Here is a 26,888-nt window from a genome sequence, read left to right on the forward strand (position 1 = left end):
GATAAAGCCCAAAAATATTTATTTATTTGGTTGGACAAAATCACAGAGCAGAACTGAAATACATTTGAAAAAAATACATGTACAAATATATATAATATAAAGATGAAAGCAGCATCTGTAAATCATGCAATCTGCTTCACTTCTAAAAACGTATGGAGTGAATTTCATTCTATTATTGTTTCAAGCAAAAATATGTTTTATATTTAGGGAAATAAAAAAATAACAAAAACACATTTTAAAAGTGGACAATGCATTCCAATAATGAAATAGTTTTAATCAAAATTAGGTTTTAGAGTAACCTTGTATTTATACATTTCTTATATTTTATTTTTGAATTCAGAAATGTCATTGTTTACCAATAGTTTTCCAGATCCCACCTCCTTCCCTTCCAGCCAATCAAATCGCTCGCTCTGGACCAATTAAAATGCATCTTTGCTGCTAAAGAAATGCATAACATTCAATCTGAAACAGAGAAATTTGAAAAAATAAGTCAAAATCTAAAATCTTTGGAAAAAAATATATGAAAAATAAAAATAGAATTTAAAAAAACTACATTTGAAATATAATATTCGAAAAAACAATGTAGAAAAAACTCCGAAATATCTTTTAAAACCGTTTTTGTTTGTTTGATGAAATTATTTCTTAAAGTTTCATTTCTGGACTGCATTTTCTTCTCTATTTTTTATTTACTAAACCTATTCTTTGCATTAAACAGTAATGGAAAAAATTTCCCTCCATAGACGCTGATGTCACTTTGAAATAGTCTCCCAGGTTTGCAGTCAGAGCAGAAGAGCAGCTAATGTCGCCGTATAAACCTCCGTCTGCAGCAGACTGAGCTCCTTTCATCCACAGGAGGCGTTTCCGTCTCCGCGGAAACCAAATGATCCGATAAAAACAGGCAGTGAAGCTGGTTCAGGCATCCAAACATTGTTTAGGGTGACCATGACCATCTCTGCTGTTTGTGGTTGTAACTTCTTCTGCTCAGGTTACAGTGGAAACGTTGTCAGGAAGTCAGCGTGTTCGCCTTCAGATCTCTTCCTGATGTCGGATCTGTCAGCAGCTCCTGATGAGGGGAAGGTGAGGAGGAGCGTTTCTGCTTCCTGATGGGTCGGTAGTCGCTGCGTCGTCAGCGTGGTTTTCCCAGTCCGCCTCCCAGTTAGTTGTTGGGACTGCCGTAGCGTGCCAGAGGGGAGCCCTGAACATAGGTGAAGATGGCGCTCTGCAGATAGCTGGTTCTCTGGGCCTCGTCCTCCTTCATCCTCTGGATCTCCGCCTCTTTCAGGCGCAGCTTCTCCAGTAATGAAGACTTCTCCCTCTCCTTATCGAGGAGAACTTCTTTGTGATCATTTGTGAGAGCTGGGAAATAAAAACACACAAAGAGCCATGATTCCCTGATCTCTGCACAGAATGGGTCACCAGCACGCCCCTAATTAAGGTGGAACTAACTTCCCCTCGCTATCTTCTGTTTCTGTTGGAAGAACCAATCAGCTGATTGGCTGAAATCCAAACTTCCTCTGATTGGCTCAGACAGCTGAGCAGCTCCTTAGATACAGAAATTCTGAACAGTTTCTTCTGTCTGAAGATATTGATTGAAAGCAAAAAATCCCAGTTTTTTTTGGGGACCACGAACGCATCAGAAACATGTTTATTGTCAAACACGTCTTTAGTTAGCATTGGTTAGCCTCAGATTTTCAAAAACATTTTTTTGGGTTATTAATCTAAAGGATAGAAAAACCCACCAAATATTCATCAGATGAGCTCAGATTTTATTCAAGTATGATTAATTGACGTAATTAAACATCCAACAATGTGGGGGTTTATACGCAGTATAACAATTTGGCATGAAATTAAGCAGTTTTCCCTTTTTAGTTGTTCCAAAATAATGAGAATGATTTTTTTTTTTGAATGACTATGACCCAGATGACAGAACCTCCACCAGCAGATGAGAAAACATCTGTTTATAAAGTCAGCTCCAACAGACGTGATGTTGGAAGCTTCTGATTGGTTCATTCCTAACACCTGACCTCATGGAAACATCCAGAGGAACCAGGGGGAGAACCGTGGACCTCCAGCAGCCCATACCTGAAGGTTCCTCCTCCATCTGCTCTGAGACCTGATGGGATGGTCCAGCCATCAGTGTTCAGGACAGAGACGGGTTCAGAGTCTAGGACAAAGTGGACCTTCAGTCCGGTACCTACATTTCCTGAAGCTCCGCTCAGAGAGGAAGAAGCCATGGCATTACCGAGCACAGTATGACAGGAAACTATAGTTAGGAAGGTGGAGAGACCAAGACCCGCATCTAAGAGGAGAGGATCCCAGAAATCCCTAAAGCAGAACTGGAGGCCAAAGAATCAAAGAAGCAGCATGCATAAGCTAGATCATTGGTTTTCAGACCCGCTGCATGTTCTAGAAGTCTGCAGCAGACCTGCATCTAATGACTGAGTCCCTCCTCAGCAGCCACCAGGAGCTGCAGGACCTGGTTTGAAGAAAACCACTGAGCTACAGACCTTAAAGAACAGACAGGAATCATAGAAAGACCTGATGGCAGCAGCCTCAGCCTGATGAGTCGATGCAATCAGCTGGTTTTCCTTAGATAGAAAACTTTTAATCAATCCGACTGGATGATCTGGTTGATCTGGATCTATAAAGTGACCTGAGGTGACATGATGTGAACTGGAGCTATAGAAATAAACTGAATGGAAAACTGAATTGGAACTGGGAGCCCAGACTGGGATGGAAACTGCTGAGATGTTGGGCTCTGATGGAGCAAAGCTTTTCTAGATGCATGAAGATGGTCCAACCTTTCATCTCTCTCTCCAGGGCAAAGATCTTTGCTTTCATTCCCTCCTGGGCCGTCCTCTCTGCTTCCAGATGTCCAATCTGTTCCTGCAGCTCCACTCTGACCCGGCCCACCTCAGCCACCTTCTCCTGGTCTTTGCCCGCCAGGTCCTGGAATCACATTCAGGTGAACAATGTCGTTTTCCTCTCTCCGTACAGAGAGTTTAAGTTCTATGAGGTTCACAGACAGATCTATGCTGCAGCTTCTAGTTGCATTGGTCTGGTTTTTTCGTTGATCTTGTGTTTAACAGGCTGTCGATCGTAAAACTGGAGCTTTAAGGTCCATTTCAGAAGTGAAAGCCCTTTGGGAAACTCCTCCAACTCCCATTGTCATTGTGACACAGCATACCCAAGTGAACACTGCACACTATGAAATTGCATTTATGCCTCACCCGTGCAAGGGGGCAGCCCTCAATGGCGCCCCAAGGGAGCAGTGTGGCGGGACGGTACCATGCTCAGGGTACCTCAGCGCTGGTTAATTACTCCCCCCACCAACCTGGCGGGTCGGGAGTCGAACCGGTAACCTTTGGGATCCAAGTCTGACACCCTAACCGCTCACCCACGACTGCCCATGATCCATCGGGTCCCAAGATGGGACCCGATGAAAGACCTGTTAGGACTGTTTGTGTCTGACCTGCTGAAGCTCCTCGATCCGGCGCCGCAGGCCGTCCAGTTGGACGCTCTGATGGCCGTTCTTGGCCTGCAGCTCTGAGATGGTCTGGTTCTTCTGGGAGCAGAGCAGCTGCATCTCCTGCATGGAGGAACGCAGGGAGCCCAGCTTCTCCTCCAGGGACGACATCTGCTCCTGCTGCTCAGGGCAGAGAAGGTGGAGATGAATAAGGCAGACCTTCTCTCCCGGTCAGATGTTATTAGCCTACCTCCTCCAGGCGCATCTGGGCTCGGACCTTCCCCAGCTCCTCCTCTGCCTGGGCTCTCTCAGTCACCAACGCTGCTTTAGACCTGCTCAGCTCCTACAGAGACACACATCCATCATCTGAGGAGATCCACGGACCGTTTCCAGCTCAGAAAGAGATCATTAGAAGTCCTGACCTCCTCCAGCCGGATCCTCTGGGCCTCCAGCTTGAAGATACGTTCCTGCAGAGCCTTCTCACTCTCCTCTAGATGCCGACTGATTTGCTCCACCTATATGAGAACTTTGTTAACCAGGTTAGATTATATTATATTCAGAGAGCCTCTTAGATGTTCTAGTGGCATCAGGAGACCAGCTGGAGGCAGCTACCAGACCTCCTCAGAGGAACATGATGAGCACCTCTTTGTGATGAAGAGTCTCCATGTCCTCCAGGGTCTGCTTGGACCTTCGTTTCTCTGATTCCACACGGTCTGAGGACAGAGAGAGGACATCAGCTGGTGTTCTGCTTCTTCAGTCCAGGTTCTGAATGCTGGCTGACCTTCTGCTTTGGTCAGTCTCATCCGGAGCTCCGTGGTGCTGTTGGTCAGCTCCGTCTTCAGCTCAAAGACCTGCTGCTGCTGAGCTGAACACCTGCACTCCAGCTCCTCCACCTTTAAACACATCAAGACCTGAACATCTGCTCTGCTGCTCAGCTTCTAGCCAAGAACTGGATCAGAACCTTTCCAGGCAGCAGAACCCTGAGCCACGGTTAGTGACAGAGACAGAAAGGAGCTTTTGGTTCAGAGTGAGACCTTCAGCCACAGATGGAGGTCACCTGCTTCTTCATACTTTACTGCGCAGCTGGACGTTGGTCTCCACCAGGTTCTGGATCTCTCTGTGGAGCTTCCCCTCTCTGGCAGAACTTTCCTTCATGCAAAGAAGAGAAACACAGACAGAAGATCAAGGACCACGATTCGGTCAGGACTCCAAGCCAGAACCTGTGAAGCTTCACCGACCTCCTCCTGCTTCTTCCTCAGTCTGATCTGCTGCTGCTTCTCTTCTTCTCTCTCCGCTTTCATTCTGGACACAAGTTCTCCTAAACTCTGGCTTCTCTGCTCGGACAGGACCAAGGCTGCTTCTGTCATCTGCAACCTGCAGGGTCCAACAGAATCGCAGTCAAGCCCGGTTTTTTCCTACAGCAGCAGAACATCAGCAGGAGCTTCTGTTCACAGTCCATCATGTTGAACAGAAGCTTCTATGTTTATAGATCTTTGTGAAACACATCAACCCAAAGTTGTATCTACAGTCCTGGTAAAAAGGAAAAAAGCTCTGGTTAATGTACACAAACAATCCAAAGAGATTCCAGAAACCAAAGTCTGTAAAATGACAATGATGGTAGACTGACAGTAAATTCCCTGCATGATGAAACCTGTGATATCACTTCCTGCTTTGATTCATCTGGTCCAAATCAGAACCAATATGGTCCACAAGCAGCTATAGGTTCCTTTCACTGCGAGCCCAGGACACACCGTGACATCATCCAAAAGATCAGCGGTCAGCAACCCGCGGCTCTTTAGCGTTCCCCTTGCGGCTCCCTGGAGCTTTTTCAAAAATTTCTGAAAATCTAGGTGTTTTTTTTCTTTTGTTTTAATATGGTGTGCAGGAGGTCAAACCAAAAATAATTATGTTTTCCATAGCTGTAAACATTTGTATAATAAATAAATTTAAACAATAATTTGCGTCATAGCCATAGAGATCAGTGGTCATAACTTGCAACCAGCGCTGCGCAGAGCCAGGCTGCTGGAGTGTCTCAGACGATGGATCCCAAAGGGCAAAAAAGGAAGATAGCTGATGAGAAAAGAGGATTCAAAGGATGGGCTGAATCATTTGCTTTCATTATCAATGCGGAACGATTGCCCGCATTTTTGCTTGGTAATGAGAGGTTGGCAAAAAATAAAAATTTGGAAAGGCATTTCCAGGGAAGGCAAGCTAAATATGCAGCCAGCAACCAAGCTGGGAGGGAGAGAAAAATGGTGATTGCAGAACTTCTGGATAAATTAGAGGAAAGCAAATGTAGATTTAAGAAGTGGATTACATCTCCAAACTCCACTACTGCTGCCAGTTTGGGTGCAAGGATGGAAAACTGTCCACAGATCAAACAGGTAGAGCTCTGATGCAGTGATGGGAACTTTCTTCCATTATTTTCCCCAAATCCTAAAAATATAAATCCCACCAAAGAACGATGGTGATGGAGCTCTGCTCTGATGATGTCACTTCCTGCTTGGTTCCTCATGACTCAATCAACTCCTCCCAACAGAAACACGTCCACCATAGAAAGATTTCTTTATCCTGTTTCTATAATTTCATCAATGCAACAAAACTTAAACCGTGCGGTGAAGGGCGGTTAAGCGGCGTGTGGTGAGCGATGGGAGCGTTCACTGCTCGTCCCTCACCTCATGCTGCTGTGTGACATTTGCTCGAGGATAAAGATTTAATCATGAATGCTTATTATATATTTAAGCCCGTATAGTCAATTTCTATAGTGGGATAATACACTTACAGCCGGTGTTTCCATACGAGGCATGTATAAGACTTTTACATTTTTGCGGCTCTAGACAGATTTATTTTTTGTATTTTTGGTCCAATATGGCTCTTTGAGCAGTTTGGGTTGCCGACCCCTGCACTAGATGGACCTAAACGGAGGGTTAAAGCTGACCAACTAACAATTACTACCCCATTCGCAATGGATGATAAACCATTTCAAACCCAGGAACAAGGGGCTTCCAGTGGCAGTGGGACCAGCTCACTGACGCGCGTCTACCCGGGTCAAACGACTCGGCAAGCGACCTTCGTGGGAACACCAGTGTTCTGTCGGACCAGCATACCCTGTTGGACCAGCATACCCCGTCGGACCAGCATACCCCGTTGGACCAGCATACCCATAGTAATACGCATGCAGAAAGGAACATTTAAACAACTTCTGTTAAAGTTTCAGATCAGCCTGTTAAGATCAGTATTCAGTTAACCGCTGTATGACAATCTGACAGGTTAGCTGCTGCGTCCGGGTGTGAAGCAGCGAACATATAAAGTCAGATTCTCTGTATTTAAAGCAGTTTAGCTTCAAATTCTCTTTACCTCAGATTAAAACTTTTTTTTTATTATATCACGGATAAATAAACTAGCCAACTTGATAATAAGTCATATTGACTCATATTGACTATGAGTATGCTGGTCTACCACCTAGGAGCTGAAGGTGGTCTACCACCTAGAAGCTGAAGCTGGTCTACCACCTAGAAGCTGAAGCTGGTCTACCACCTAGGAGCTGAAGGTGGTCTACCACCTAGAAGCTGAAGCTGGTCTACCACCTAGAAGCTGAAGCTGGTCTACCACCTAGAAGCTGAAGCTGGTCTACCACCTAGAAGCTGAAGGTAGTCTACCACCTAGAAGCTGAAGGTAGTCTATCACCTAGAAGCTGAAGCTGGTCTACCACCTAGAAGCTGAAGGTAGTCTATCACCTAGAAGCTGAAGCTGGTCTACCACCTAGAAGCTGAAGCTGGTCTACCACCTAGAAGCTGAAGGTAGTCTATCACCTAGAAGCTGAAGCTGGTCTACCACCTAGAAGCTGAAGCTGGTCTACCACCTAGAAGCTGAAGGTAGTCTATCACCTAGAAGCTGAAGTTGGTCTACCACCTAGAAGCTGAAGGTAGTCTATCACCTAGAAGCTGAAGCTGGTCTACCACCTAGAAGCTGAAGGTAGTCTATCACCTAGAAGCTGAAGGTAGTCTACCACCTAGAAGCTGAAGGTAGTCTATCACCTAGAAGCTGAAGCTGGTCTACCACCTAGAAGCTGAAGGTAGTCTATCACCTAGAAGCTGAAGCTGGTCTACCACCTAGAAGCTGAAGCTGGTCTACCACCTAGAAGCTGAAGGTAGTCTATCACCTAGAAGCTGAAGCTGGTCTACCACCTAGAAGCTGAAGCTGGTCTACCACCTAGAAGCTGAAGGTAGTCTATCACCTAGAAGCTGAAGTTGGTCTACCACCTAGAAGCTGAAGGTAGTCTACCACCTAGAAGCTGAAGGTAGTCTATCACCTAGAAGCTGAATCTGGTCTACCACCTAGAAGCTCAAGGTGGTCTATCACATAGAAGCTGAAGCTGGTCTACCACCTAGAAGCTGAAGGTGGACTGTCACCTAGAAGCTGAAGGTGGTCTATCACCTAGAAGCTGGTCTACCACCTAGAAGCTGAAGGTGGTCTACCACCTAGAAGCTGAAGGTGGTCTATCACCTAGAAGCTGAAGGTGGTCTACCACCTAGAAGCTGAAGCTGGTCTACCACCTAGAAGCTGAAGGTAGTCTATCACCTAGAAGCTGAAGGTAGTCTACCACCTAGAAGCTGAAGGTAGTCTACCACCTAGAAGCTCAAGGTGGTCTACCACCTAGAAGCTGAAGGTAGTCTACCACCTAGAAGCTAAAGCTGGTCTACAACCTAGAAGCTGAAGGTGGTCTACCACCTAGAAGCTAAAGCTGGTCTACCACCTAGAAGCTGAAGGTGGTCTACCACCTAGAAGCTGAAGGTGGTATATCACCTACAAGCTGAAGGTTCTCTATCACCTAGAAGCTGAAGGTGGTCTACCACCTAGAAGCTGAAGGTGGTCTACCACCTAGAAGCTGAAGCTGGTCTACCACCTAGAAGCTGAAAGTGGTCTATCACCTAGAAGCTGTAACTGGTCTACCACCTAAAAGCTGAAGGTAGTCTACCACCTAGAAGCTGAAGGTGGTCTATCACCTAGAAGCTGGTCTACCACCAAGAAGCTGAAGCTCGTCTACCACCTAGAAGCTGAAGGTAGTCTACCACCTAGAAGCTGAAGCTGGTCTACTACTTAGAAGCTGAAGGTGCTCTACCACCAAGAAGCTGAAGGTGATCTATCACCTAGAAGCTGAAGCTGGTCTACCACTTAGAAGCTGAAAGTGGTCTATCACCTAGAAGCTGAAGCTGGTCTACCAACAAGAAGCTGAATCTGGTCTATCACCTAGAAGCTGAATCTGGTCTACCACCTAGAAGCTGAAGGTGGTCTATCACATAGAAGCTGAAGCTGGTCTACCACCTAGAAGCTGAAGGTGGTCTATCACCTAGAAGCTGAAGCTGGTCTACCACCTAGAAGCGGAAGCTGGTCTACCACCTAGAAGCTGAAAGTGGTCTATCACCTTGAAGCTGAAAGTGGTCTATCACCTAGAAGCTGAAGCTGGTCTACCACCTAGAAGCTGAAGGTGGTCTACCACCTAGAAACTGAAAGTGGTCTATCACCTAGAAGCTGAAAGTGGTCTATCACCTAGAAGCTGAAGCTGGTCTACCACCTAGAAGCTGAAGCTGGTCTACCACCTAGAAGCTGAAGCTGGTCTACCACCTAGAAGCTGAAGGTGGTCTACCACCTAGAAGCTGAAGGTGGTCTATCACCTAGAAGCTGGTCTACCACCAAGAAGCTGAAGCTGGTCTACCACCTAAAAGCTGAAGGTGGTCTACCACCTAGAAGCTGAAGGTGGTCTACCACCTAGAAGCTGAAGCTGGTCTACCACCTAGAAGCTGAAGCTGGTCTACCACTTAGAAGCTGAAGGTGCTCTACCACCAAGAAGCTGAAGGTGGTCTATCACCTAGAAGCTGAAGGTGGTCTATCACCTAGAAGCTGAAGCTGGTCTACCACTTAGAAGCTGAAAGTGGTTTTTCACCTAGAAGCTGAGGCTGGTGTACCAACAAGAAGCTGAAGCTGGTCTACCACCTAGAAGCTGGTCTACCACCTAGAAGCTTCAGCTGGTCTACCACCTAGAAGCTTCAGCTGGTCTACCACCAAGAAGCTGAAGGTGATCTATCACCTAGAAGCTGAAGCTGGTCTACCACCTAGAAGCTGAAGGTGGTCTATCACCTAGAAGCTGAAGCTGGTCTACCACCTAGAAGCTGAAGCTGGTCTACCACCTAGAAGCTGAAGGTGGTCTACCACCTAGAAGCTGAAGGTGGTCTATCACCTAGAAGCTGAAGGTGGTCTACCACCTAGAAGCTGAAGGTGGTCTATCACCTAGAAGCTGAAGGTGGTCTACCACCTAGAAGTTGAGGGACAAGCAGCTGAGATCAAATGGAAAAAGATGGAGGATTTACTTGGCAGTCAGAGAGTTGAAGGCTGACTTCCTCTCATTTAGAGCTTCTTGGAGTTGTCCGATCTGAGCTGAGGTGGACCTGGAGTCACAGGAGGGAAACGTGTGAAAGTAGCAGATCCTGAAAACATCTGATACCTTTAAGCTTTCTTCTAACCCCCGGTTCTGGACAGCAAATGGACCCACCTGTTGGAGCGTCCCAGCTCCTCCCTCTGCCGGTCTATGGTCTCCATCAGGCTGAGGAGCTGAGGGACAGTAAGGACATATAGATGTTGGCTCTTCCTCCAGCTGAGAGGTAAAAAGAGGATATGATGAAGGTTACCTGCCGGCTCTTCTCCTCCTTCAGCGTTTGAATCTCTCTGCTGAGGACCCGGGTCCGGCCGCGTCCTTCTCTTAAGGTGGACTCTCGTTCTGTGTTGCGTCCCGTGGTACTCTCTACTCATGAAGAAGAACCACATGTCAACATTTTCCTGACCAACCCTTGTTTCTAGAAAACATTTCTATAGACCATCCAAAGGAGGAAGACTCCTCCGGCCTTCATCCACCACTGCCTCTCAGATTAGACGTAGATCTAACCACATAGACTGAGCTGAGCTGTTTTTCCTCATTCAGACCTTTGGAGGCCTCCTCCAGCTAAGGAACCCACCCAGAGCTTTGAGGACATCACTGGGTACGTTGTTTCCTGCCATCTCCAGCTGGACTAAGCTCTTGTTCTTCTGCAGGGCCTCCAGCAGGGACCTCCCCCCCAGCAGGCCCACGTTGTTCCACCTCAGGTCTGGAAAGGTCAGTTGGCCGGTCGTTAGTAACAAAGTGGACCGACCAGATTTCCTGAAGCTCTCTAGGAGTTCTTAAGATGTTTGGGTCATTAGTAGGTCAGCGCTCACCCAGCGCCTCCAGGGTGCTGTTGTGTCTCAGGGCCAGAGCCAGCTCTGCCGCGCCGCCGTGGTTGATTTGGTTGTTCCGCAGGTCCAGGTGGGTCAGTGTGGCGTTGGACGCCAACCCGTCACAGAACACGGCGAAGGCTTCCTCCCACAGACCCAGAGCGTTCCAATCCAGAACCAGCCTGGAAACAGGGTTCTTCATTATCAGCATCAGGTCAGTCATGTTTCCATCATGTCAGTCATGGTTTTATCAGGCCAGTCATGGTTCCATCGGGTCAGTCATGGTTCCATCGGGTCAGTCATGGTTCCATCGGGTCAGTCATGGTTCCATCAGGCCAGTCATGTTTCCATCGGGTCAGTCATGTTTCCATCAGGTCAGTCATGTTTCAATCGGGTCAGTCATGTTTCCATCAGGTCAGTCATGGTTCCATCGGGTCAGTCAAGTTTCCATCGGGTCAGTCATGTTTCCATCGGGTCAGTCATGGTTCCATCGGGTCAGTCATGGTTCCATCGGGGCAGTCATTTTTCCATCGGGGCAGTCATGTTTCCATCAGGTCAGTCATGTTTCCATCAGGTCAGTCATGGTTCCATCGGGTCAGTCATGTTTCCATCGGGGCAGTCATGTTTCCATCGGGTCAGTCAAGTTTCCATCGGGTCAGTCATGTTTCCATCGGGTCAGTCATGGTTCCATCGGGTCAGTCATGTTTCCATCGGGGCAGTCATTTTTCCATCGGGGCAGTCATGTTTCCATCAGGTCAGTCATGTTTCCATCAGGTCAGTCATGGTTCCATCGGGTCAGTCATGTTTCCATCAGGTCAGTCATGTTTCCATCGGGTCAGTCATGGTTCCATCAGGCCAGTCATGTTTCCATCGGGTCAGTCATGTTTCCATCAGGTCAGTCATGGTTTTATCAGGTCAGTCATGTTTCCATCAGGTCAGTCATGTTTCCATCAGGTCAGTCATGTTTCCATCGGGTCAGTCATGGTTACATCAGGTCAGTCATGTTTCCGGTTATCAGGGAGAACCTCTGACCTGCGCAGTGTCTTGTTGGATCCCAGCAGCTTCCCAAGCAGTTCAGCTCCTGTGGATCGGAGGTTGTTCCCCTAGAAACAGTTAAAGCCACAGATATGAAGCCGTCTTCAGATACCAGCTTCCAGATGTTCCTTCCTGTGGGTCAGAGAACCGACGTACCTTCAGATCCAGACTTTCTACTGACGTGTTGTGAAACAGTCCAGTCAGCAGCGCGTTGGAGCCTGGGGCACAAAAGCTCTGTTACTTCATTGGTTGCAGTTGCTCCTAGCAACATCTGTCCTCTGTCTCCTAGCAACACTTTTTCTTTGTCTCTTAGCAACATCTGTCCTCTGTCTCTTAGCAACATCTGTCCTTTGTCTCTTAGCAACATCTGTCCTTTGTCTCTTAGCAACATCTATCCTCTCTCTCCTAGCAACATATTTCCTTTGTCTCCAAGCAACATCTTTCCTCTGTCTCCAAGCAACATCTTTCCTTTGTCTCCTAGCAACACCTTTCCTCTGTCTCTTAGCAACACCTTTCCTCTGTCTCTTAGCAACATCTGTCCTGTTTCCTAGCAACATCTTTCCTTTGTCCCCTAGCAACATCTGTCCTCTGTCTCCTAGCAACATATTTCCTTTGTCTCTTAGCAACATCTTTCCTCTGTCTCCAAGCAACATATTTCCTTTGTCTCCAAGCAACACCTTTCCTCTGTCTCTTAGAAACATCTGTCCTGTTTCCTAGCAACATCTTTCCTTTGTCCCTTAGCAACATCTGTCCTCTGTCTCCTAGCAACATCTTTCCTTTGTCTCTTAGCAACATCTGTCCTCTGTCTCCTAGCAACATCTTTCCTTTGTCTCTTAGCAACATCTGTCCTCTGTCTCCTAGCAACATCTTTCCTCTGTCTCCTAGCAACACTTTTCCTTTGTCTCTTAGCAACATCTGTCCTCTGTCTCCTAGCAACATATTTCCTTTGTCTCTTAGCAATATATTTCCTCTGTCTCCTAGCAACAACTTTCCTTTGTTTCCTAGCAACACCTTTCCTCTGTCTCTTAGCAACATCTGTCCTCTGTTTCCTAGCAACATCTTTCCTTTGTCCCTTAGCAACATCTGTCCTGTGTTTCCTAGCAACATATTTCCTTTGTCTCCTAGCAACACTTCCCTTTAGAATCATTAAATCATATTAACTAGTGGAGACGACTGAACTGAAACCATCAGAACCTAAAACCATAACTGGTTTATTTTAGCTCCTTTCCAGACCTTATATGATACAAACTTCCTTTCAATCAGGTCATTTTCCAATAAAGCAAATATCGACGGTCTCTCCAAGCTCAACTCAAGCATGTTCAAAAATTTACAGTTTTTCACTTTTTTTCTTTAAAAATGTAATATTTAAAAGTAATCAGATCTCTTAAAGTAAATGTTCAGATTTTCTTTCATTTGAATGACGTCTCAATTATGAACAACTTTAAAACAGACAGACTCTGTAGCATTTAAAGGGAAAGTAGAAACCTGGAAAACTACCAACAAATGTCTCTAATAAAAAGTGCAGAAGTTTTAGGTGCTTCAGCTGCAACAGTTTCAATCAAAGAACCAATAATCAAATTACAATACAGTATAAAATGCTGTTTGCTGTGAAGCTTTGAGCTGAACGTGACTGAAGAAGCTTCAGTTCATGAAAGGAAACGAACAGAAAGTGATCAGCTTATCTGCTGCAGGACTTTTCTATGAAAACGAGGATGAAGCAGGAATCCGTTTGCTTCAAAGCAGAAACTGACTTCGGCCTAACGCGGCGTCAGAACCTGAAAGGGAAGTCGCTCTTGGAGCTGATCTTGCTGTGGAAGAACATCTCCAGAGAAAGGAGCGTGGTACCTTCCTCAGTGAGCATGCAGTCACTCAGTGAGACCTCCGTGAAGACGTTCTCGCTCTGCAGGGCCCTGGACAGAACCGTGCAGGTTCCTGTGGTCAGGCTCTGTCCGCTCAGGTCCAGCCTGGAGATGTGAGCGCCGCCGCTCTGCTGGAGCTGAGCCACCACGCTCTCCTGGGGCTCCACGCCGGCCTCCTTACACAGCTGGAGGTACGTCCACCTGAAGGCCTCCATGCTGGGCGTTCCTCCCTCTGCCTTTGGAGACCTGAGCTGCAGCTGAAAGGAGACACAGATTTTTACCACAGACCAAGTTTAGCAGCTTCTAGGTGATGCTTTCATTTCTGCAGAAAGCCACATTTCCTCCGCTAGAGGTCAGAGGTCACCCTCTGCTGTGGATCTCTCTCTGCTAAACACCAAAGTGCCTCAGACTGAGGGGCTGAAAGGCATGGAGGCCCATCCAGCAGAACCAGAACCAGACTGGGCCTCTGTCCCTACAGGCTGAGGGGCCAAAGGTAACCCAGGGAGGAAAATGCACCAGGATGGAGCCCTGAGGTTCTGCAGACCTCAGGGCTCCATCCTGGACCGGAACCACCGAACAGAACCCAGCAGGACCAGCTCTGCTGCAGACTAACTGAAATTCATTCAAATGTTCTGCTTCTCATTCAGTGAACTCAACCAATCAGAACTCTAAACCATAAACAAAAACACAGCAGAGAGGAACAGAACCGGAACCGGAAGCAGAGATGTTCTCCCTCCGAGTCTGGATTTATGAGAAGAATCAAAACGAAACCAACCTCAGAAAACAGAAAATATTATCGGTTCGATTCAAACCAGAAGAAAACAGGCGGAGTAACCAGGAAGTGGAAGCCGCAAGGCATCATGGTCAGCGTAGTTCGATTTAAACCATCCAGCTTCAGCCTGATCCTTACCTAGCTTTACCGCCCTCTTGTGGACAGACCGAGCATTGAAGGGAAACTATGGACTATCAGAAAAACAGCGAAAAAAATCAAAGTGAAGCTTTAAGGACAGCCTGAATACAGGAAACCACCATCCTCATCCTCAGCCCTTCATCTCTGACCTGCGATTGGCTCTCCATCATCCATCCATCCTTCCATCCATCCATCCATCCTTCCATCCATCCATCCATCCATCCATCCATCCATCCATCCATCCATCCATCCATCCATCCATCCATCCATCCATCCACCAGCAGCTCATTTCTAACCTTAGAAAACCCAAAATGCTGATCATTCTTCATTACTTTGAATTATTTGTTCAATAAATCAACCATAAGTTGTTTTTTTAAAGTCATTTCAGGTTTTGTTTGAAATCTGGGAAAATACAAAATTAAAATTTTCTTTATTTAATAAATTTAAATGGAATGATTGCTTCCCTGAAGAGAAATATCCATAACGTCCATAAATCTATGAAGAGAGTGATTAGAAATAATACGGAGAGAAGCTTGATTAAACAGGTTAAACATAAGAATGTCACATTTTATGACATTTGATTGATTATGTTTAAAAAAAGATTAAAACAATTGAATAGGAAGCTGCGATACGTTAGGGATATATATTTTTTTATATCCTGTTTTTAACTGATGAAAACCAAAGATTTTTCATTTAAAATATTCTGTTAAAGCTTTACAAGTTTACTCCAATGTTCCTTTGCTGGGATTAGATTAGTGACACAATGTTCTTACATTTTCCTCAAGTTTTATTAAAAAGCTCAGTTGGTTGAACGTGAGCTTCCTTTTCTTTGTCTGTTGGTTAAAAAATAAAACACTTTAATAACCTAAAAACCTATTAATTCATCTATCTCATGTCTTTTTGTCATTTTGCTTTATTTAATATGTTTCTTTCTATTATTTCTTTAAATCCTTTAAAGAAGCCGCATTTGCTTTGCCTGCCCTGTGAGTCGCAGCGTTCAGCAGGAATCCACAAATAAACAGAAATGTTCTCTTTTCAGTAAGTAATAAATTATTATTAAATATTTAAGGATTCTTTAATGATCTGGAAGATTTTATCAACAAAACAGAAACTTTCTAACAGGCTGTTTGTCCAAATATCCAAGCTCTCAGATTATTATGGGAGATGATTTCAGTAATTGGATAATCTATAGATAGATGCTAATAATCATCCTTTAGTTTCTCTTATTCAGGGACTGAATGTAGATTTATGGAATCACGACGGCTGATTTCAAAGAATTTGAAAATAACGTTGCAAAGATTTCTCCCACAATGTTTTCAGACCATTACTTCCTCTGGTCCTTTATTAAACAATTATTATAACCTTTCTGCGTCTTTCCTTTTCCTGTCATCATTCAATAATAGAATGAAGGTAGTTATTAATGACGGTTTTAGAAGAATATTTCTAATAATGTCAGATCATCCTCTGAATGGAGGATGCTGGTGACTTCTTCTGAAGGTGGCTCTCTGTCTTTGGTTCCTCTCCTAGATTGTTCCTCAGTGACGCTTTAGACCGACGCGCCTCTGTCTCTTCAGCTTCACATCAGGATTAGAGACACACGGGGGGAGAGTTTCAGATCTATGAGTCGATTCGCTGATGATGCAGTTTTGTTTTTAAAGGAAGTTTCCTCAGTGCTTAAAGTAACAGAAGGTTTCTGGCCTGTTTCTCAATACGAACAATAAATGGAGACACTTCTGTTTGTCAATTTCCTGTTAAAACCTCCATAACCAATCTAGGTACCATTATCTCTAAGGACAGAAAAAAAGAAGCATAACTAATTTCTCTCCTATCAGAGGAAAATCCAGAAGAGTTTTTATTAATAATCCTCCTGTCTGGTCTATCCTACGCTGAACAGTCATCATCTGTCCAGAATTCAATGTTATTTGTTTCTTGGAGAAATAAAACTCATTATTTGTGTAAATCATCAAGTCAAACAGTTTAAACTTTTCAAATAAAATGGATTATAAAGCTCAGAGTTTCATTTTCCATGATGACTTTTCACACCTCAGGTCCATTTTCTCACAGTCATGGTTTGATATTATTTTATTTAATCAGCTCTTTGGTGAAATATTCCTGTTACTGAAAGAGAATTTCATTTTCTTTTAGTTTATTCGGAGATGATGATCGCAGACCGACGGTGTTCCTTTACCTTTGCAGGTAATTCCACTAAACATCTTATCCTCCATATTCTTTCCGATCCCAACTGGAGGGAAATCCAGCGTCTTCCACAAAAATATTTTCTTACAAATGAAGTGAAAGACGATTTATCAAATTAAATCACTGTTTTTATCAGATCAAACAGTTCCTACAAAAAAAGCAGATATATGCTTCTAGATGTTTCCTGCTGTTTTTACTGCTCTATCGTCTAAAAGCATAAAGCATTCTATTTCATGTCTTGAAAATTATATTTTGGAGAAGAAAAAAAAGGCAAAATAGGGCTGCTGAGTGGTGCAGTGGGTAGCACTGGTAGCTAGAAGGTTTCAGGTTTAATTCCTGGCCCGGGGTCTCTCTGCATGTTCTCCCTGAGCATGTGTGGTTTCTCTCCGGGTACTCCAGCTTTCTACCACAGTCCAAAAACATGACTGTTAGGTTAATAGGCTTCTCTAAATCCTCCTTAAGTTTGAGTGTGAATGACCCTCGCGAGGATAAGATGATGGAAAATAGATGATTTAGAAAATGTTTTGTTTGATTTTACAGAGTGTTTTTTTCCCCTTCATAAATCTGATTCTGCTCTCAGCAAACTTCCACATTCCCAAAAGCAAAACAATGAAAAGGTCCAAAATAATGAAACACTCTCACACTCTGGTTTAAAAAAAGACTCTAAATGTTGATAATACAAAAAAATCATTTATTAACTCTCCTCTGTGTTTTATTTGTGTTCTTTGCATTAATGTATTTTTATTTCATTCTTTTTGCAATTTTTACATCAGGCTTTTTTTGTCCTGATCTATTGATCTCTTGCAGTTTCTTTTTGAGTTTTTTTTATTTAACCTGTTTTAACATATGGTTCTCACCTGTATTTAAACTTCGTAAATATTTAAATAGAGTAAAAGAAGGAATATATAATATCATAGGATTTGGTTTACTTAAAGGGGAACACTGTTTTTCTTTTACATTGGACCCTTGATTTGACGTTATTCCATCATGTTCTACTCACCCATATTAGTTTTGTGTCATTTGGAGCTGTTCTGAAGATATTCAGTTAGGTTATATCCAAGTAACGTCTTCCTATGAGCAATGACGTCATATCGACTCCGCTTTGTTTTTAAAAGATATAAATACAAAAAATATAACCGCGGATTTCTGGGGGACAGTGATTCTCCTACATGTTATGAATGCTGGTGTACCATAAAGAATAAATTATGAACAGTTTAGTTTGTGACTTCAACTCGTTGCCCATAGGAAGACGTTACTTGGATATAACCTAACGGAATATCTTCAGAACACTAAATTAATATGGGTGAATAGAGCATGATGTAATAATGTAAAATCAAGGGCCCAGTGAAAGAAAACTCGGCGTCTACCTTTAATGTAAACATTAATTAATCTCAAAGGACATAACTGATACTCCGATACGGTAGGGGGCAGTATGCAGCCAAAAGTCTACCATTAAATAATAATTAGAAAAGATGTGCTTTCCTCCTCGGGCAGCAGAGGGCAGTATAAACCACGTGGGCCGGCAGTTCAGTCTAAGGAAGAGAAGGAGAAGCAACATGGCGGCTACGGCAGGCAGCTCTCTGGCCAAACTTCAGTCACTAAATGGACTTTTCGCCATTTATAAGAAACCGGGACCTACTTCCGCCGATGTGCTGAACGCGCTGAAGGACGCGCTGCTCAGAGGTAAACGCTCCGGTTCCCACAACAGCAGAACCGTGGAGGTCTGCGGGTCACTCAACGGTTCTTCCTCTGTGTTCCTGTTGAAGAAGCGGGGCTGCATAACCCCAACAGTAGGAAGAGGAAGAAGCAGTGGGTGAAGATTGGCCACGGAGGGACCCTGGACAGCGCCGCCAGCGGGGTACTCGGTGAGCGACCGCTTGATTGGAGGCTGACGTGCCCACAGGGCGGCCATCTTGGGTCAGACCACAGTTCAGACAGCTGCTGTCAGAATGACTATTATTTTTATTCAGTATTTTTAAGGATTGCTATTTGTTAGTAAGTATTATAAAATTAAGATAAAGTTAATTAAAAAATACAATAACTTTACTCTCTTTTGTAAATCACATTACTACAAATGTTCCTTTATAGATCATAAAACTCAGTATCAAAGAGCAATCCTTAAAAATACTGAATTTTAATAATATACTATATGAGTATATAATGTTTGAAAATCATAGTTTTAATATATTAATATAAAACTTTGAGTTGATCATACTAATATATACATATATATATATATATATATATATATATATATATATATATATATATATATATATATATATATCTCATCCAGTTTGAGTTTAGTTTAGTTTTTAATGTAAATAAATCTTTGTAATCTAACTGAAAGGTCATTATAACTTTTGTTCTTTTAAGGGTTTGTGACATGTTAGAGATTATTGTAAAATTATCACTGACTCATCTTCAATGTGATTAAAATGAGATCTGAGGCGCCTGTCGCTACCCGATATGTCCGAGAAGCACGATCTATTATGCGCATGCGCAGCTTCTTCTCTTCTCCCTGGCTTTTAATCAAGTCATCAAGTAGGGCTGGGTACCGAACTTCGGGTCTTTTATGGTACCGACCGAAATGCTTCGGTTATACCGAGTATCGAAACATGCCTCGTCTTTCGGTACCAAGTTTCGGTGATTGGCTGTAACACTTAACGTGATTGCGTCATCCAGGAAAAATACACAGGTGGTCCCGCCTACAGCCAGGGTTGATGTGTATCTGTTGTGAACTGGTTGTGAGCGTTGCGGAACTCCTTTAAAATGCCCCCCAGGTCAAAAGTGCGGCTTCACTTTATTAAGACTGATGCTAATAGTGTAGAGTAGACGTAAGCAATTTAAGAGCAGAAAGTTGCTCGGTGTTTGACTGCAAGAAGAGCGGACCGCAACCAGCGCGACCATCCTCCTCTCAGCAGCCCATGGGCAGAGCAAAGCCAGAGCGGAGTAATGCTGTAATAATGTAATAATGCTGCAATTTCAAACTGGACGCAGCAGGAGAAGCAAAATCACGTCTGCTGCTTCCTTTTTTGCTGCTTGTACCAGCTTCTGACGCGCGGCTTAAGAAGCTTTGCTGCTCTGGCTGCGCGGTGCAAAAGTGGCTCTGATGCGCGTTGGGCGGAGCTACTCTATCCTTTATTTGCCTTGCAGCTATATTTGCTGTGATCAGTGGGAATAAAGTAGTTTTATTATGTTTGTAAGTGGGAAAATCCACCTGAAAACTTAATCAGTGCAGTCAGTTCATCCTGCCTTCCAATATTCTTTCTGTCGGAGCCGCTCAGACCCCCCCCATACCAGCGGTGCGCTGTCAATAGGATCCCATTCAACGGGCTTGTTTGTCAGACATGGTAATTTTTCTAAAGTAAAACTGCTAAGTAAAAAGGTCCTCACAATGTTACAGTGAATATTAGACACTGATTTTTTTTTTTTTTTTATGTAAGAGGAAAAATGTAAATGGAAAAATCAGAGCTTAAAATAAAACTCAAGATTTGTACTTTTTTATGTTGAGTAATTTTCTTTTTCTTCGAATTGATATTATAAAACTGGTATCGAAAAAAGTATCGTTCAGGAACCGGTATCGAAGTGAAGGTATCGGTATTGGTACCGGTACCGAAATTTTTTGAACAATACCCAGCCCTATCATCAAGTTACATTTTTATTTAAATATTAACTTATTTTCTTTTTATTCGGTTTTATTGCATTGTGTTTATTAGGGTTGTCAAAAGTATCAATACTCAAAAAAGTATAGATACTGAAATGTTGTATCCGGATTAGGGCTGCAACTAACGATTATTTTAAAAATCGATGAATCGGCCGATTATTTTTTCGATTAATCGATGAATCGGACAAAAAAAAAATTTTATATTAACTTCTTTATTCCAAAATAAACATTTTAGACAGAACAAACAAGCACACAAGTACAGGTTGCTCATTAACTGTACTGGTGCAATATGAAAAATAAATGTTTGTGTAAAAACTACGCAAACTTACATGAGAAATGTAGCTGTACATCCACAAAATATAGGCTACTTTGTTTCATAAAGCGCAAAAAGAGACAGGCATTTTTGTTTTTTAAAGCCCCTAAGGGGTTCAAACAATAGGCCCCCCCATTTCAACAAATGAGTTTTTTTAGACTAGAAAAGTTCTGCCTTTTAAGACAGGAAAGTATAGCAGTTAAAGTTGCTACTTGAGAAAATACTGAACCATAGAGATAAAAATAGCCCTGTGATTCTAATTATAAATTGTATTTGGAATAAAAATGAGAGAACTAGGGGTGGTAAAAAAAACACATCCTCCAAAGACAGATATTTACATGGGAATGTGGCAGATAATTAATTGACATATTACTGATCTTGCTGGATTTTATTCTGCTTTACTTCCATAAATTGCAGGATCTTCTTTTCTTTATCTTTGCCAGAAGATTTAAACTTTAAAAGCCTTGCCCTCATAATTTGCAAGTTAATTTATTTATAAAGAAAATATAAACGCTGCTTAACCAAATTTAAATGAAATTAAAAGTAAAATAAGTAGCCAACCTTATCACTGTCTGTAACCTACTAACAAGGTAAGGAAAGCATCAGATGAGCGAACTGAGAAACTTACGTTACGTTTCCCCTCTTTAAAATGAAACAAACATGGTTACTCATCCTGCTGATCAGCTCTCTTCACTGCCATTGAAGGCTCCAACGTGTTTTCTTTTCAGGTGCTGCGTCATAACAGTGGTGCTTCCGTGCCATGTTCATTTGTTTTTACAAAAGTTGCATGTTACGACTTTTTTCACTTTACAAAGCGCAGGCTATTTTAATTATTGTGATCAATTTGCGCCGTCAATCCCGGCGCATGCGCGCTTCATTTGCAGTCTGGACGCTGAGGGTAAACTCCTCACTAAAATCCTGCGGCTCTGACTCTGACTGCCGCGCTGAGAGGGATTCCTGTGGGAGAGGGAGAAAGGGGTTGGGATGGGGGAGGCGCCCCACGGCAGGCAAAAGCCGCCAGTGACACCGTAAAAAGTCGCCAGATTTGTCGCCAGTCGCTTTTTTGAAAAATAGTCGCTGGAGGGGTCTGAAAAGTAGCTGAGTTGGCAACACTGCAACTGCGGCGCTGACTCGCTCCGTCATATTTTTTTTTCTTCCCCCGGATGACGGCGGCGGCGGATGACGCATTAATCGCGCGACACAACTAATCGATGATTAAATTCGTTGCCAACGCTTTTAAAAGTCGATTTTTATCGATTCGTTGTTGCAGCCCTAATCCGGATACAATACTCATTTTCAAAAGTATCGAGTACCAGTCGCACCTAAACAGTCATTCATCTAAAGTGCAGAATAGAGGAAAATGCACTTTCTGAACACTGTGATTGAATAATTCTGCGCACTTTTCAGTTTCAGACTTTTTTTTTGTAACAGTTGCAGCTGCTGAGAATTATTTTTGTTTCTTAACCAGTTTGACTAGTGTCATTGTTATGTGTGCAAAGCATAGCCAAGGAAGGAAAACTTAATTTTAATTTTGTAAGTTTTTTATCAAGCTTGCTAAATACTGTGTACAGCAAACAACCTCAAAATGTTGTTTATTGTATTTATTTATTTATTGTATTTTAATTATTAATCAAAATATTTCTGTTGAAATTTTATCCTAGTGGTATCGAAAATGGTATCGAGTATCGAATATTTTCCTTAGTATCGGTATCGAGTGGAAAAGTTTAGTATCGTGACAACCCTAGTGTTTATGTATTTTAGCTTTTACGTTTTTACCTTATTTCCTGCTAATTTGATATCAACTCTGGTTGCTTTAAATGTGCTTTATAAATAAAATTTGTGTTGAAAATAAAAGCATTTAAATCCTTTCTGTTTTATCCCTCTGTTCCCGATCTGTACAGGAAATGGGATGCTACGCTAATTCCAGGAGCTAACTTTATCAGCTTTGGATTTAAACATAAATCTAGTCTTTTTGAGTTTTAAGTTTTCCTTTCATGTATATGGTATATAGTGCGTAATCTATAGAAAGAAACCACTAGAATGCAGATAAACATGGTTTAATCAGATTTACTGCTCTGAGCATGTCCCATGATGACATTAGAGAAGCTGTTTAATGGAGAAAATGTAAAAAACATTAAAATTGTCTCACAAAAGTCATGAAACATATTTTAAAGATTTCAGACAAGGACAAAAATAAGTAGTTTTAGTACCATAATTACATTATTTATGGACACCCTGGTGTATGTCTGTTCGCTCATGCGCAGGACGGATCGTGCTTCCTGACGGATCGGGTGGTGACAGGGCCTACTATTCATTCTGACAGCAGCTGAACTGTGGTCTGACCCAAGATGGCTGCACTATGGGCACCTCGGCCAGCGTCCAATGAGGCGTCTATGTATATAATGTCCATTAGCGAGGAGAACCGGGCTGGTGGTGTTACCACTAAACCTGTGACCACAGAGGGCGCTCAATAAACACCTTGAAGACGATTGAGAAGAAGAGCACTTCAGAAAAGCTGCTAAGCTCTCCTAGTCCCAAACCGGCCCCTAAGCACCAACCCTTCATCTGCGTGTTCCCATGGAGGGTTCGCCGCTTTGAGGGCGGTGTTGTGATGAGAATTGCCTCCCTTTGTTGCAGCAGTGCACATCGCCCTAAACTCTCCCACTGAGGAGGAAACTGATTTGAAATATGAACGAAAAGGAACTTAAACATATTGTAAATGTTTTCATATTTCTAACATTGAGAGTTTTGGTGGACAGATAAATCCCAATGAAACCGATTTTTACGTGTATGGAAAAACGTTTCAGTCCATGAGCTACGGTCAGTGTCTATGAATCTATTCTCTGCTCAGTGGATTCATTTCCTGCTTTTGCTGTCAACACCATTCCAGATCATTTCTGACATTTTATTTCTTAAACTTAAAGTATATAATTTCACGTATTCATTCATAGTTTTAATTCCTTCCTTCCTGTTTTTTGAGGCAGGTACATCAGTCAGGCAATATTTGGGTAAAAAGGGAGGGAATCTTCTTCAGGTTCCACATTCTAAGTTTAAGAAATAAACTTAAGTTTTCCTAATGTCTTCCAGTTGGTTATTGAGAGACACGCTCACTAGCGCCCTCTGCCATCACAGTTTATGATGGATCCCACCGGTACCGGTCCACTTCAGTCCGTCATCTGTTGACCCACGATCCTCTCTGTGCTTCCAGTTGTTGGCGTCGGCGACGGAACCAAAATGCTCAGCTCCATGTTGACTGGTTCTAAGGTGAGTTTGGTTCCAGACCAAACCGGCTCGCTTTGGTCACATTGACTCGGAGACATGAAACGATTCCTGATGTCATAATGTTGTCCTCACCTGCTGACATCGTAGCTGACACCACAGCATCCCTCTGGTTCCAGGATGATGATCCTCCTCCTGCTCTCTGGTTCTGATCCACAGAACCACAGGGTTCGGTAGAACATCCTAAAACTGTTCAACTTGGGTCCAACATTTCCCGATTCCTTTCTTCCTTTTCCTGATATCTACTTCTAGTCAGAACCAGTGGATCTGGCTCCAGTTTTGTACGCATTCATTCTGAGAATGCATGGAGACGACCGGTCTGTGGTTCTGTTGGCATTTAGGAAGCAGCCTTTGGGTCCTCAGAACTGTTGGTCTGAGGGGTTCTGGTCAGGGGAGAACAGTGGCTGATGAAGAACATCAAGATCAGGGTCATTGGACCAGATCTTGGTACCTTTGGTGGTCCGGGACAGTTCCAAGTCCTTCAGCCTGTCAGCAGAGGGGAAAAATGTCCGTCTAGATGTTGCCTTCCCGTCAGGCTGCAGTTCTCCCAAAGATTCACCGAGCCGATGACGGATCCCGGCATCAAATCCACGTGTTTTCTGTTGAACATTGATGCTGTATGATTAGACGGTTTAATTTAGCCCTAGAAGGACGGTTTCATCGTCCTACCTCTAGCCAGACAGCTGCCACCTTCTCTCCCCCCTTTGGCGCTCTGCCAGGCAAACTCATCCCATTGGCCGCCATCCTCCTTCATTTAATCAAGTGTTTTACCGGTTTCTGGCTAGCATTGCTACAGCCTTTACTGAAAAATGACTAACTGTACACCCTGTTTTCCCCCAGAAACCTCACTCAAATGTTCAAAACTTCACAAGCAACAGCTGCTGGAGATAACTGAAGATTCTCAGTCATCCAGGTCATAGCCATTCCAAAAAAAAGTAAAAAAAAAAACAACCCAAAACAATCCACTAAACTTTGTTTCCAAGTTTGAAGACATTTCTCTTCCCATCCAGGAAGCTTTTTTAAATTGAGAATGTCAGAAATAGCGTTGAGTTCCAGGTTTTATAGGGTGGACCAACAAAGCCTTGTTATGGCTTAGAAAACGTGCAAATTGAAACGAACGAACGGGTCCACCCTTTGCATTACCCGTTACTGACCTATGCCTCTGAAAAGCCAGGCAAATAGTTACCCTAACGACTCCCCTTTTCAGAGGCATAGGCCAGTATCGGGTATTGCAGGCTAAAGTACTGGTTATCCTCCCGCAGCAGTGTGTTGCAGTGAGCTTGTCGCAGGTATGATGCAGATATTTTGGATTTATGCCCAATATTGAAGGGTTGTCTGCACTATGTTATTCCACGCCACAAAGCCAAAGGGTAAATCAGGAACTAGCTAGGATTGTGGGTGTCCGTGTGTCTGTTTCACGAGCTTGTTCGCCGTCTACAACCCCTCATCTAATGCCGGACGACACACAGTTCACCCGTGAGTGTTCCCTAAAGACTGGCCGTAACATTGCATGTTTTGGCTGCGGGTGCAAACCAACAGACCGTCACGCGGAGCTACAAACTAGCGTCCTGCACGGTGTCTGGGATAGTGTCCGAGGTGTGCCAGGCGCTGTGGACGGAGCTACAGCCAGAGTTTCTGCAATTGGGTACCAAACAGGAAATATGCATAGTGTAGAGTAGATGTAGAATTGACCAATCAAAGGCCTCCTGTCTGCGGTCACCTACAATTTTGTCTGTGGAAGGGGGGGGGGGGGGGGGGGGGGGGGGGGATATCGGCGTTAACTGCAAAAAACACGCACACCACCTGATTCCTGAGCATAAACCAGGCTAACAAGGAGCTAACTTGTTGATAAAGTGATGCTTTCTGCTGTTTCTTAGTGTATCTAATCCAAACTGTCCACTGAATTTCAGAAATATGTGGCTGTGGGGGAGCTGGGCAAAGCTACAGATACTCTGGATGCCACCGGCACCGTGGTTCTGGAGAAGACCTTTGGTAAGGATCAGTTCTTCCTGCCGTGTGGTTTGGTCCTACTGTCTGCAGCCTGTGGTGTCTGTGTCGGTTTCCTCAGAGCACGTCACCAGGATGGACATGGAGGAGAAGCTGAAAGCCTTCACTGGGGACATCATGCAGGTTCCTCCGCTGTAAGTCAGCCTCACTCAACAAAACCAGATTCATTCAGGATTATTTCAGCTCTTCTGGGATGCGTAGCAGCTTAGAGAGCTCTGAAGTTCTGCTGTGTTTCAGCTACTCAGCCCTGAAGAAGGACGGCCAGCGTCTATCTGTCCTCCTGAAGAAGGGTCACCAGGTGGAGGCCAAACCTGCGCGTTGCGTCACCGTCTTCAGCCTGAAGCTGCAGGACTTCCAGCCTCCGCACTTCACCCTTGGTTAGCGGGCGCCGCCGCCTCTGTTCTGATACGCTCCGTGGTTTTCCTGTCAGCCGTTCATGACCGCTTTCTGCCTGGTTGACAGATATCGAGTGTGGAGGTGGATTTTATGTCAGGAGCTTGGTGGACGACCTGGGCAAAGGTAAAGACCCGCCCCTCGTTGGGATTGGTTGATGAAACTGGCTCTTTAACGAGGTTTCTTTACCACAGCTCTGTCATCCTGTGCTCACGTGAAGGAGCTGATCAGGACCAAGCAGGGCCAGTTCACCCTGCAGGATCATGTGCTGCACGAGGATCGCTGGACGCTGGAGGACGTCTGTGGAGTTCTGCAGCCCTGCTCAGACGGGGGACCGCAGCTGACCGGGGACCGGGGCAGGACCTCCCCGGGTCCCCACGGACCGACAGCTGACCGGGGACCAAGCCAGGACCTCCCCGGGTCCCCACGGACCGACAGCTGACCGGGGACCAAGCCAGGACCTCCCCGGGTCCCCACGGGCCGACAGCTGACCGGGAACCGGGGAAGGACCTCCCCGG

The 26,888-nt window shown here is 44.1% G+C and overlaps 2 protein-coding genes across 4 annotated transcripts; one reads left to right on the top strand and one right to left on the bottom strand.

Moving 5' to 3' along the window:
- On the bottom strand, nt 1-18,516 carry lrrc45 (leucine rich repeat containing 45). 3 transcript variants are annotated; one of them, XM_038304534.1, is made up of 18 exons: nt 18,351-18,513; nt 13,592-13,862; nt 11,903-11,964; nt 11,744-11,814; nt 10,715-10,893; nt 10,477-10,605; nt 10,153-10,265; nt 10,017-10,075; nt 9,835-9,912; nt 4,705-4,840; nt 4,538-4,615; nt 4,248-4,359; nt 4,109-4,179; nt 3,889-3,981; nt 3,717-3,809; nt 3,473-3,646; nt 2,802-2,949; nt 1-1,356 (listed from the first exon to the last, which is right to left on the bottom strand). In XM_038304534.1, exons 1-18 carry the CDS (start codon nt 18,489-18,491, stop codon nt 1,157-1,159), a joined length of 2,208 nt encoding a protein of 735 aa, XP_038160462.1. In that variant the 5' UTR covers nt 18,492-18,513; the 3' UTR covers nt 1-1,156. The 3 variants fall into 3 exon arrangements, with proteins under 3 accessions (XP_038160462.1, XP_038160463.1, XP_038160464.1); XM_038304535.1 differs by lacking the exon at nt 18,351-18,513 and adding an exon at nt 14,381-14,530; XM_038304536.1 differs by lacking the exons at nt 1-1,356; nt 2,802-2,949 and adding an exon at nt 3,070-3,132 and having other exon boundaries at nt 3,430-3,646; nt 18,351-18,516.
- On the top strand, nt 18,379-26,888 carry trub1 (TruB pseudouridine (psi) synthase family member 1). The gene is made up of 8 exons (XM_038304537.1): nt 18,379-18,394; nt 18,478-18,576; nt 23,779-23,955; nt 25,881-25,962; nt 26,039-26,111; nt 26,215-26,354; nt 26,440-26,496; nt 26,565-26,888. The coding sequence occupies exons 3-8, from the start codon at nt 23,926-23,928 to the stop codon at nt 26,810-26,812; spliced, it is 630 nt and encodes a 209-aa protein (XP_038160465.1). The 5' UTR covers nt 18,379-18,394; nt 18,478-18,576; nt 23,779-23,925; the 3' UTR covers nt 26,813-26,888.

The sequence above is a fragment of the Cyprinodon tularosa genome, unplaced genomic scaffold, assembly GCF_016077235.1.
Source record: "Cyprinodon tularosa strain WSP-4 unplaced genomic scaffold, ASM1607723v1 ctg537, whole genome shotgun sequence".
Lineage (NCBI taxonomy): Eukaryota > Metazoa > Chordata > Actinopteri > Cyprinodontiformes > Cyprinodontidae > Cyprinodon > Cyprinodon tularosa.

Bases quoted from the DNA above. Each gene is read 5' to 3' on its own strand.
- lrrc45 (XM_038304534.1), bottom strand. From the start codon at position 18,491: ATGCAGCCCCGCTTCTTCAACAGGAACACAGAGGAAGAACCGTTGAGT. The intron at 4,616-4,704 runs GTCGGTGAAGCT...CTTTGCATGAAG, and splicing joins TGAGGAAGAAGCAGGAGGAG to GAAAGTTCTGCCAGAGAGGG. The intron at 2,950-3,472 runs GTCAGACACAAA...ATGTGATTCCAG, and splicing joins GGATCGAGGAGCTTCAGCAG to GACCTGGCGGGCAAAGACCA.
- trub1 (XM_038304537.1), top strand. From the start codon at position 23,926: ATGCTCAGCTCCATGTTGACTGGTTCTAAG. The intron at 23,956-25,880 runs GTGAGTTTGGTT...ACTGAATTTCAG, and splicing joins CCATGTTGACTGGTTCTAAG to AAATATGTGGCTGTGGGGGA. The intron at 26,355-26,439 runs GTTAGCGGGCGC...CCTGGTTGACAG, and splicing joins GCCTCCGCACTTCACCCTTG to ATATCGAGTGTGGAGGTGGA.